The sequence below is a fragment of the Chiloscyllium punctatum genome, chromosome 25 (assembly GCF_047496795.1).
Source record: "Chiloscyllium punctatum isolate Juve2018m chromosome 25, sChiPun1.3, whole genome shotgun sequence".
NCBI lineage: Eukaryota > Metazoa > Chordata > Chondrichthyes > Orectolobiformes > Hemiscylliidae > Chiloscyllium > Chiloscyllium punctatum.
Window position 1 is genome coordinate 46,116,140 of NC_092763.1, and position 12,849 is coordinate 46,128,988.

The window sequence follows — 12,849 nt, forward strand, 5'->3', positions numbered from 1 at the left end:
CATATACAAATTATGAAACTGTGCTTTTACACCTAAGTCTAGTTGATGAATAACTATCAAGAAAGGCTGGTGATTATACTAACTTCTGGGAACCTTCTTCCCGTCCAAAAAGACAACAGTTCATTACATCATTCTCTGTTTTCCTCCCACTCAGCCAACTTCCTCTCCGTGGTTCTAGCTCTTTACTTGAATGTGCATAGCAATGGAATAAATGAGTTAACAAATACAAGTTAATGACTGTGATCTTACAACCATTACAGAGACGTGTTTACAAGGAGATCAAAGCTGAGAACTAAATATTCAGGGTATGTGTATTTTTGAAAGGACAGGCAAGAAGGAAAGGCTGGTTGGTTAGCATTGTTACCATCAGGTGGAATAAATACAAAATCAAGGGAAATAATCTTGGATTGGTACAATCCGTAAGGGTGGAGGTCAGAAAAAAAAGAAAGAAAGCAGTGATAGGAGTTGTCTTTTGGCCCTCCTGATCGTAGCTATATGGTGGGGCAGTGAATAAATGAGGAGATAATGAGGCCATATAAAAAATAAACCTGTACATTAATCATGAGCGACTTTAAACTTATGAAAAATTTATAGTATGCTCAGGATAGTGCGCAGGACAGAATAAAAGCAGGAATGTACTTCTGAGGGTCTAAGGCTCTGGTCAGACCACAGTTGGAGTATTGTGTGCAGTTTTGGGCCCCATATCTCAGGAAGAATGTAATGGCCCTGGAACACGTTCAGAGAAGATTCACGAGAATGGTCCCAGGAATGAAAAGCTTAACATATGAGGAATGTTTGAGGACTCTGGGTGTTTCGTCAATGTTGGTGGATGAGGGGGGATCTAATTGAAACTTACAGAATACAGGATGGCCTGGATGGAGTAGATGTTTCCACTGGCAGGAGAGATGAGGACTCAAGGACACAATCTTAGAGCAAAGGGAAGATCTTTTAGAATGGAGATAAAGAGAAACTTCTTCAACCAGAGAATGGTGAATCTATGAAATTTGTTGCCACAGGACGCTGTGCAGGCCAGGTCATTGAAAACTGAGAGAGATAGAGTCTTGACTATCAAGGGAATCAAGGATTAGGGAGAGAAAGTAGGAGAATGGAGTTGAGACACTTAGCAGCCATGATTGAATACAGGAGCAGACTCGATGGGCCAAATAGCCTGAATTCTGTTCTAATATCTTGTGGTCTTATACTAATGGTTGTGGATCCAACCAGAGATCAGGCCATTTTGTAATGAGGCAGGTTTAATAAATTCTTTCAGTGTAAAACATCCACTTGGCAAAAATCAATCATAGTCTGACAGGTTTAGCATTCAGTTTGAACGGAAGGAATCTGGATCAGAAACAATCATGCTAAACTTAAATAAGGGTAGTTTCAAAGGAATGAGGGCACAGTTTGCTGGAGTGGACTGAGAAGGGAGTTTAGGGAGTTTAGTAGCCAAGGCGGTTGAGGAACAACAGCAGACATCTAAGAAAATAATTCACAGTAAATGTGGCTGTACGTAATCACATGGACAGCAGCAGCTCAAAGACCTGACTTGAGTGCACAAGTCCATCATGGCTGCATTATCTATGAAGGACTTGCTGGAGATGCTCACATTGCACAAATGAATATTGATGTGATATGAATATTCGTGCAAATAAATATTTACAAACTAACATTCTGGCATCCTTTCTTGTTCCCCTAGATTTATACGAGTGACGCCCTCCTTACATCCTCTGAATAATAATATTGCAGTTGATTTTGTTACGTTCTCCCTGATCTAATCCTTCAGAATTCTTTAATTACATGACGAAAACAGATTGTTTCCAGGCTTGCATCTCAAAACAGGAGGAATTTGTACAAGATACCTCTTCCAAATTGATACTTATGGGCCTGCTTAAGGAATAAAGTACAATTACAGGAGATGATTGAGCACTGGAGTCATATCATAGAGATATATAGCATGAAAACAGACCCTTTGGTCCAACTCATCCATGCCGACCAGATATCCTAACCCAATCTAGTCCCACCTGCCAGCACCCGGCCCACATCCCTCCAAACCCTTCCTATTCATATAACCATCCAGATGCCTTTTGAATGTTGCAATTGTACTAGCCTCTACCACTTCCTCTGGCAGCTCATTCCATACACGCACAACCCTCTGCGTGAAAAAGTTGCCCCTTATATCTTTCCCCTCTCACCCTAAAGCTGTGCCCTCTAGTTCTGGACTCCCCCATCCCAGGAAAATGACTTTGTCTATTTATCCTATCCATGCACCTCATGATTTTATTGTTTTACACGGAAATCCACTTCTTCCAAATAATATCTGTTCTTAGCCTTATTTAGCGAAATGCAAAACTCCAAGCTTGCCAGTGTCTTAGGCATCTTCTGTGATTGAATTAATCTCGAAACATCAATGTTAAAGGAGCACTCCATTGTATTTGACCTCTTCCCTACCCAAATTGAAATCACCTAAAACAGTTAGCAAGTACAAGATGAGCATTACACCTGAAAGATAGGTTATTCAAGGAATAATCTCTTCCTCTTCCATTACAGGCATTTATTTGCAAAGATGCATCGGTGGTTAGACTGGTCAGTGATTCTCTTAATATTGACAGCAACTATCTTTAGCTACCTGCTTCTGTTTATGGTAAGTTACTTACAAGTTATAAATTTGCTCACAATTTATTTATTTACTTGATATTATATTTATTGGGCACTGTGAGACTCTTGAACTGTGTTTAAATTTATCCCAAATTGAGCACATTGAAAGTCTCAGCTGACTATTGGTCTTCATAGGAATGGATTTGAGGCAAAATCTTCCAATGGGCAATTAGCCGACATCTGAGTTTCACTGATTACGTTGCCAACCCTAAGATACAGCCACAGACTGGAGCATTCCAACTCAGTTTACTAATTAGCTATAAATGTTCTAGGGATTTAAATAACTCTAACTCTTGGTTAATTGTAAAATGAACCACTATCTGAAGCACTACCACAGAGTCCAATCTCTCATAGTGACAACCCACCGTTGTACCTAATGACCCATAAGCTCTCTATGGTCAACCAACACAATCTCAATATCTTCCTGCTTGATACATGACCACCCCCTGCATTTCACTGTCTCTCAAATCCTCAACCCAATTAAACAGTGAGAAATGGAGGACCCATTAGAAAATAACCATCTGTGAGTACACACTGTACAACTGAAAGGTAGAGAATAGAAAGTTGGTAGTTAGAATATAGGAGGTACGCGCTGTTAACAATGGCATAGAGAATACATACTTAAGAACCCATGGCATATGGATAATAAACACTGGATAACTGTTTACTTTCTCAAAGTATTTCAAAATTCTAACCAGGACTCATCTTTTCACTAAGAGTTTCAAGTTTGCTAGTATATTATGCGGCACTTTATCAAACACTTGTTGGAAATCCATACACTTCACATTAACTGTATTATACTCACCAATCCTCGATTTAATCTGATTTAAAAGCTCAATTAATTCATTTAACCACAATTTACTTTCAAAGAATCTCTAATGGTTTTCCTTAATTAATTTATACTTGTCCATGTGACTTTTAATTTTGTTTGTAATATGTGTGATACAGATACATGCTTTTAATTCAACACCGTTTTCAGTGCCTGAAATCATACTTTTGGAGATCTGCAACCTAATTTTTTCTATTCTTCCATCCCTTTATGTATTTATGCACTTAGGGTATATTTATATTTTGTCTCCAGATGTAGGAGATCAATGCAACTCAGAGGTGGAAACAATTCACTGAAGACTAGACAACCTGAGAGTGTATGTTGTAGATAAGTGGGACAAAGAAGGAATTTTTTTCAACAATGAAATTTGAAGGGGCTGCTTTACTGAACAATTGGAGTAGTTCCGGATGATTGGAGAGTGGCAAATGTTATTTCCTTGTTCAAGAAAGAGAATTGGGATAATCCTCAGAATTACAGATCAGTCAGTCTTATTCTGTGGTGGGCAAATTACTTAAGAGGAATCTGAGAGGCAGGATGTGTGCTTACTTGGAAAACCATAGTTAGAGATAGTCAGCATGGCTTTGTGAGGGGAAGGTCATGTCTCAAAAGCCTTCTTGAATCCTTTGAGGATGTGACAAAACACATCGATTAAGACAGAGCAGTGGATGTGGTGTACATGGAGTCTAGATTAGAGTGGTGCTGGAAAAGCACAGCAGGTCAGGCAGCATCTGAGGAGCAGGGGAATCAGTATTTCGGGCAAAAGTCTTTCATCAGGAATAGAGGCAGGGAGCCTCCAGGGTGGAGAGATAAATGAGGGGGAGAGGTACTGCTGTGGAGAAGGTAGCAAAGAGTACAATAGGTGAATGGGGATGGGGATGGAGGTGATAGGTCAGAGAGGAGGGTGGAGAAAGGTACCAAAGAGTACAATGGGTGGATGGAGGTGGGGATGAGGTGACAGGTCAGAGGGGAGGGTGGAGCAGATAGATGGGAAGGGAGATTGGCAAGTTAGACAGGTCATGAGGACAGTGCTGAGCTAGAAGATAGGAACTGGGGTAAGGTGAGGGGAGGGGAAATGAGGAAACTGGTGAAGTCCACATTGATGCCCTGGGGTTGAAGTGTTCTGAGGCGGAAGATGAAGCGTTCTTCCTCCAGGTGTCGGGTGGTAAGAGAGCAGTGTTGGAGGAGGCCCAGGACCTGCATGTCCTCAGCAGAGTGGGAGGGGGAGTTGAAATGTTGGGCCAAGGGGTGGTGGGGTTGATTGGTGCGTGTGTCCCGGAGATGTTCCCTAAAGCACTCTGCGAGGAGGTGCCCGGTCTCCCCAATGTAGAGGAGACCGCATGAGGAGCAACGGATACAATAAATGACATTGGTTGATGTGCAGGTGAAACTTTGATGGATGTGGAAGGCTCCTTTAGGGCCTTGGATGGAGGTAAGGGGGGGAGGTGTAGGCGCAGGTTTTGCAATTCCTGCGGTGGCAGGGGAAGGTGCCGGGACAGGAGGGTGGGTTGTAGGAGGACGTGGACCTGACCAGGTAGTCATGGAGGGAACGGTCTTCGCAGAAAGCAGAAAGGAGTGGGGAGGGAAATATATTCCTGATGGTGGGATTTGTTTGGAGGTGGCAGAAATTTCAGCAGATGATGCGCTTTATACGGAGGTTGGTAGGGTGGAAGGTGAGGAGCGGGAGGTTCTGTCCTTGTTGTGGTTGGAGGGGTGGGGTTTGAGGGCAGAGGCACGGGATGTGAATGAGATGCGTTGGAGGGCATCTTCAACCACGTGGGAAGGGAAATTGCGGTCTGTAAAGAAGGAGACCATCTGGTGTGTTCTGTGGTGGAACTGGTCTTCCTGGGAGCAGATACGGCGGAGGCGGAGGAATTGGAAATACAGGATGGCATCTTTGCAGGAGGTAGCGTGGGAAGTGGTGTAATCCAGGTAGCTGTGGGAGTCGGTGAATTTGTACAAAATGTCAGTGTCAAGTCGATCATCATTAATGGAGATGGAGAGGTCCAGGAAGAGGAGGGAGGTGTCAGAGATGGTCCAGGTGAATTTAAGGTCAGGATAGAATGTGTTGGTAAAGTTGATGAACTGCTTAACCTCCTCGCGGGAGCATGAGGTGGCCCCGAAGATAAGGGATACAGAAAAATTTAGCTGTCTGGATACAGAATTAGCTGGCTCATAGAAGACAGAGAGTGATAGTAGATGGAAAGTATTCAACCTGGAACTTGGTGACCAGTGGTGTTCTGCAGCGATTGGTTCTGGGACCTCTACTCTTTGTGGTTTTTATAAATGACTTGGATGAGGAAGTGGAAGGGTGGGTTAGTAAGTTTGCCAATGACATGAAGTTTGGTGGAGTGGTGGACAGTGTGGAGGCCTGATGCAATGGGACATTGACAGGATACAGAACTGGGCTGATAAGTGGCAGATGGAGTTCAACCTGGAAAAGTGTGAAGTGATTCATTTTGGAATGTCAAATTTGAATGCAGAATACAGAGGTAAAAGCAAGATTCTTGGCAGTGTGGAGGAACAGAGGGATCTTGGGGTCCATGTCCATAAATCCCTCAAAGTTGTCACCTAAGTTGGTAATGTTATTAAGAAGGTGTATGGTGTGTTGGCTTTCATGAGCAGGGGGATTGAGTTTAAAAGCCAGGAGGTTATGCTGCAGCTGCATAGAGTCTTGGTTATGTCAGAGGTCCTTTTACACAGAGAATGATGGACGTGTGCAATGCACTGCCAGCGGTGGTAGTAGAGTCAGATACATAGGGACATTTAAGTGACTCTTGGATAGGCGCATGGATGATAGGAAAATGAATGGTATGTAGGTTAGTTTGATCTTAGAATAGGATAAAAGGTAAGCACAACATCAAGCGTCGAAGGGCCTGTACTGTGTTAAACCGTTCTATGTTCTAAAAGAAACATATTATGCAAATAGGCTACAGATTGTACAATCCAGTGGCAATTCAATGTTAAGCAATGAATTTAATCCTACTGAAACCAATTATTAAAACTGTTCATTAACTCCAATACATTTACACCTTGGTGAATATGTGATTGCGGCATTAGGAATGAGTCAGACAATTACACACTAGTTTTTCAGGAAGTTACTGCTTTGTTGTTTCAGATACTTTCACTGTGTCAATTGGCTCTGCGAATACCACTTTCCTTACACTGGATTAATAAGGTAATGTTCCACAAATGGCAACAAAAGCTTAGCATGAGCATGATCAATTCTTTCTCCATTGCAACTTCTTTATTAATGAACATTTTATAATCAAGATAAAGGAAAATCCAAAGATGTTTTACCAGTATATAAAGAGCAAAAGGATAGTTCAGGAAAAAAATGGGACCAATCAGAGGTGAAGAAAGGACCCCGTGTAAAAATGCAGACGATAAGGAAAGAATTTTAAATCAATTTTTTGTCTCCGTATTCAGAAAGGAAAGGGATGATGTGGATACAGTAATCCAAGGGGAACAGTGTAAAATATTGGACAAAATAATCATAACAAGAGAGGAAGAGGTCACGGAATTGGAATCATTGAAAGTGGATAAGATGGATTGTCCCCTAGGATGTTGACGGAGGTGAGGGAGGAAATAATAGATGCTCTGAGGATTATTTTCCAATTTTCACTAAACACAGGTGAGATGCCAGAGAACTGAAGGAATGCAAATGTGGTTCTGTTGGTTTAAAATGGTACAAAGGAAATGCCAAACAATTCTAGGCCAGTTTGTCTTACTTTGCTTGTTAGTAAATTGTTAGAATCAATCCTGAGAAATCAGATAAGTTGTCTCTTAGAAAGGCATGGACTAGGAGTGCTTGGAGGCAGAGGATGTGGGGGGTGAGATCCTAAATGAGTACTTTGCTCTGGTATTCACCCAGGAAAAGGATATGAAGGATAGTGGGATTAGTGTGAAACATGCTGATATGCTATGGCATTTTGAGATCAGAAAGAAGTGGTGTCGGGTCACTTGAAGAGCATTAAGGTGGATGGATCCCCAGAGCCCAATAGTATTTACCCCAAACTATTGAGAGAAACAAGAGAGGAGATTTTTGCGGACATAACCAAGATTTTTGTATCCTTGCTAGACACAAGAGAGGTCCCGGAGGACTGGTGAGTAACTAATGTTGTTCATCTGTTCAAGAAGGAAAATAGGGATAATTTAGGAAACTATAGACTGTCGAGTCTCACATCAGTGGTTGGGAACTATTGGAGAGAATTATTAAGAATAGAATTTGCATGTATTTAGAAAAGCATGGCCTAATTAGTGACAGCAGCATGGCTTTGTACAGGGCAGGTCATGTCTAACTAACTTTATTCAATTGTTTGAGGACGTGACAGAGGTGATTGATGAGGGTAGAGCAGTGAATGTTGTTTACATGGATTTTAGTAAGGCTTTTGACAATTTCCCTCATCCAGAATATTAAGATGCATGGGAGCCATGGTGACTTGGCTCCATGGATTCCAAATCAGCTTGCCTGTAGAAAGCAGAGGTTGGGATGGAAGGGTTACTTTCAGGCTGGAAGTCCCTGAGCAGTGGCGTTCTGCAGGGATCGATACTGGAACCACTGCTGTTGGACATGTATATAAATGACTTGGATGAAAATTTAGATGAGAGGGTTAATAAGTTTGCAGACAATACAAAGATCAGTAGGATTGTGGATAGTGTTGAAGATCATCAAAGGATACAATAAGATAGAGATCAGTGCAGGTATGGGCAGAGAAATCGCAGATGGAGTTTAATCTGGGTAAGTATGAGATGCTGCACTTTAGGAAATCAAATGTTAAGTATACAGTCAATGGTAGAACCTTGAACAGCGTTGATGTGCAGAAGATTCTTGGGATTCAAGACCATAGTTCCCTGAAAGAGGCCACGCAAGTAGAATTGGGTGGTGAAGAAGGTGTATGGCATGCTTGCTTTCATTGGTCAGAGAATTGAGTACGAGAGTCAAGATGTCATGTTACAGGAAGGATGTGGAGGCTTTGGAAAAGGTGCAGAAGATGTTACCAGGATGCTGCCAGGTATGAGCTATAAGGAGAAACTTGAAAATCTCTGGTTGTTTTCTCTGGAGCATTGGAGGCTGAGTGAAGACTTGATAGGAGTCTATCAAATTATGAGATGCATAGATAAACTTGACAGTCAGAAACTTTTTCTCAGAGTTGAAATGTCTAAAACTAGGGGGCATGAATTTAAGGAAGAGAAAGTGAGGATTGCAGATGCTCGAGATCAGAGTCGAAGAGTGTGGCGCTGGAAAAGCACAGCATGTCAGGCCACATCTGAGGAGCAGGAGAGTTGATATTTCGGGCATAAGCCCTTCATCAGGAATAGTGGACCCAGAAACAATAGGGGCTTTTAAGGAACATTTAGATAAGTGCATGAACATGCAAGGAATGGGGCGAAATTGACCAAATGTAGGCAGAAGTGTCTTCACCTGACAAAGGGGCTGCGCTCCAAAAGCTTGTGATTTCAAATGAAGCTGTTGGACAAAGTCTTGGAATCATGTGATTTCTGACTTTGCCCACCCCAGTCCAACACCAGCACCTCCATATTGTCAAGAGTGTTTAACACTAACTCCAATGTTACACAATGAGGTATGATCTTGTGATCATGATATCAAAGCTGCTAACCCCATCGCTGATCTTCTCCTGTAGCCCAATGTGAAATCCTGCATTAATTCTGTAACAGCCTATTATTTTCATGTATTGCACTTTCATCTTGTATCTTTTCTTGTTTTCTCAAGGTTCTAATCCTGATTTGTGTCCTACTGATCCTAATTTTAATGATAGTCATTAGAATTAAGTGGAAAGAAGAATGGGACACTATAAGCCTGTCAATTCAAGTGAGTTACACGATAATATGACTGCTTTAAATATAAACTGTATGCAGAAAATTACAAGTAAATTTTTTTCCAATTTATTTCCCTGGAATTTGTGTTCTGACCAAAACAGGAAGGATGCACCATCTCTCTAGTCTCACCCACTAAACTGGGTTGCGAGATGAAAATATTCATAAGGTGAATCCAGTAGAAAACAAAAGACTCTTATCCCAATAAAGACCTTGTGCAATTATTTCAATTATGTCAGTTTTTCAACCCCCATCTTTTACCTCTAAGCATAATTTCCCATCCAATTTAGTTTTGCGAATGGTGCTTATTGTTTGCAAATCATGTAGGGATGACATTTCCACCTCCGGAAAAGTTTTTGTAAAAGCAATTTTGAAATAAAGAAACTTAATATATTTCCTTTTAGCCTTTTCAAATTATTAGTACCTCACTTCTAATTAAACAATGTCCTCATTTGTTACTCCACTACTAGCCACCACTTTTTTTGTTACAACCAGGTTTGGAGTATTACATAGTTATTCTAATCCCACTACTATATGGATCATGACATAAAATAACAATACATGTTCCAGTTACTAAGTTGGTCAATTAATAGCTTATCTATATCAGGCTGTAAATAAAAAGACATCAAACTAAAATTCAGTAAATAAGCAATAATTGCTAAATATACAATGGTAAGAGAACAGGGCAAAAGTGAGGACTGCAGATGCTGGAAACCAGAGTTTAGATCAGAGTGGTGCTGGAAAAGCACAGCAGGTCAGGCAGCATCCGAGGAGGAATCCTGATGAAGGGCTTTTGCCCAAAACATCGATTTTCCTGCTCCTCAGATGCTGCCTGACCTGCTGTGCTTTTCCAGCACCACTCTGATCTAAACAATGGTCAGAGAACAGTCAGCAATATAGAAACCTAAATGCCTTCTTTTCTAAATATCCATAAATGTATACTTGAAAACATAACACAAAAGTATTCTTCAGTACAAACAAAAGCAGATTTCTCTGCAGAGACTGACTTTCTGACAAAAAAACCCATTGACCAGTGAGTTATTCTTGGGACAAAAGCTTAAAGGTTTTGAGTCTATTGCTCTGAGAATTTTGACATGAATGGTTAAGTCACTAGTTATGATGGCTGCCTCTGAAGTCTTGAAGACATAGTTCAATCAGTATTTTTGTTCAATCACTTTTTCAAAAGATCAAATAGCTTTCACCCTGAAGAGATCAACTCAGCAGCTTGTTTCTAGCAAGCTTTCCTTCATTTCAGATTATTCCTAGTAAACTTCCCTAGTAAACTGAACGAAATAAAACAAGAATCCTTCCAAGTCACTATTCAAAAATGGCCAACACAGTCTACAGCAAAGCAGTTATCACCAGTCATGTGATTTCCAGGAAGTTTTGTTTTTAAACAAATCTTCAAGTCTCCAGGGAACATTTGGTAACTTTGTTCAAAGAAACCATTCCAGTTTTCTCCACAAAACTTGAAACTAAATTCCTTTATCCACAATTCTCCAAAACCTCAGTCCTCCAAACAATGTCAGGTTTAAAGCATCTTTATAACATCTGCAATAAAAAAATCTTGGCCATTCCCTCATGTTCCCTCAATTGCATTGTTTACAAGAGAAAACCCACAGTACAATGCTGTGAAAATGAATGGAGGACATAACATACATAGATTCATCGAGACACAAAGCACAGAAACAGACCCTTCGGTCCTACCTGCCAAACATAATCCTCAATTAAATTAGTCCCACCTGCGTACTCCTGGCCCATATCCCTCCAAGCCCTTCTTATTCATCTTTTAAATGCTGTAATTGTAACAATCTCCACCACTTCCTCCAGAAGTTCATACCACATGTGAACCATTCTCTGTGTAAAAAGATTTGCCCCTCATGTTTTTGAAAATCTCTCTCCTCTAACCTTAAAAATGTGCCCTGTGGCCTTGAAATACCCCATCCTAGGGAATCTTATTAGGTTTAACAACCTGAGTCCCCAATTTTGATATGTCCCATCAGAAGTTAAGGCCCAGAAGGTAATGGGTTCAGAATAAAAAAAATAACCTATAACTGATTTTGGAGGATTTCACTTCCTGAATTGGAATAAAACCATTGTTGTATTCCTCACAAGAATGTCCACGTTTAAATAGCTTGTCAAAAATCCCACATCTACATTCATGACTTTGGGTAAACCTTGCCCATCGAACAAGATTTGTTTCAAAAGCTGACTGATGTGTATGAGAACCCTCATCTGCTCCAGTACACTCCTTAAAAAGGATGGTGATGTCTGTTTGTGCTTTTTCTTTCATCCTTTAATTATCTCATTCTGCACTTATAAGACCATAAGACCATAAGACCATAAGACATAGGAGTGGAAGTAAGGCCATTCGGCCCATCGAGTCCACTCCGCCATTCAATCATGGCTGATGCGCATTTCAGCTCCACTTGCCAGCGTTCTCCCCGTAGCCCTTAATTCCTCTAGACAACAAGAACCTATCAATCTCGGCCTTGAAGACATTTAGCGTCCCGGCTTCCACTGCACTCCGTGGCAATGAATTCCACAGGCCCACCACTCTCTGGCTGAAGAAATGTCTCCGCATTTCTGTTCTGAAATGACCCCCTCTAATTCTAAGGCTGTGTCCACGGGTCCTAGTCTCCTCGCCTAACAGAAACAATTTTCTAGCATCCACCTTTTCAAAGCCATGTATTATTTTGTACGTCTCTATTAGATCTCCCCTTAATCTTCTAAACTCCAACGAATACAATCCCAGTATCCTCAGCCGTTTCTCATATGCTAGACCTGTCATTCCAGGGATCATCCGTGTGAATCTCCGCTGGACACGTTCCAGTGCCTGTATGTCCTTCCTGAGGTGTGGGGACCAAAACTGGACACAGTACTCCAAATGGGGCCTAACCAGAGCTTTATAAAGTCTTAGTAGTACATCTCTGCTTTTATATTCCAACCTTCTTGAGATAAGAGACAACATTGCATTCGCTTTCTTAATCACAGACTCAACCTGCATGTTTACCTTTAGAGAATCCTCGACTAGCACTCCCAGATCCCTTTGTGCTTTGGCTTTATTAAGTTTCTCACCATTTAGAAAGTAGTCCATGCTTTTATTCTTTTTGCCAAAGTGCAAGACCTCGCACTTGCTCACGTTAAATTCCATCAGCCATTTCCTGGACCACTCTCCCAACCTGTCTAGATCCTTCTGTAGCCTCCCCACTTCCTCAGTACTACCTGCCTGTCCACCTAACTTCGTATCATCGGCAAACTTCGCTAGAATGCCCCGGGTTCCCTCATCCAAATCATTAATATATAATGCGAACAGCTGTGGCCCCAGCACCGAACCCTGCGGGACACCGCTCGTCACCGGCTGCCATTCTGAAAAAGAACCTTTTATCCCAACTCTCTGCCTTCTGTTAGATAGCCAATCCTCAATCCATCCCTCAATGACTTGTTCCATATAGCAGTTGATTTTGTTCATCTTCTATTTATTCACTCTTTTCTGAATTTAGTGATTTTTTAAAAATTACATTTTGAAT

General features: G+C 41.3%; 1 protein-coding gene across 2 annotated transcripts in view; it reads left to right on the top strand.

Annotated features, from left to right (window-relative positions):
- The window catches only part of gdpd2 (glycerophosphodiester phosphodiesterase domain containing 2), a 129,187-nt gene that overhangs the window by 55,994 nt on the left and 60,344 nt on the right, over positions 1 to 12,849 (top strand). For both annotated transcript variants that reach the window (XM_072595197.1, XM_072595198.1), the window contains exons 4-6: positions 2,548 to 2,641; positions 6,600 to 6,659; positions 9,216 to 9,314. In XM_072595197.1, coding sequence (XP_072451298.1) covers positions 2,548 to 2,641; positions 6,600 to 6,659; positions 9,216 to 9,314 — 253 coding nt within the window. The remainder of the gene's footprint in view (positions 1 to 2,547; positions 2,642 to 6,599; positions 6,660 to 9,215; positions 9,315 to 12,849) is intronic.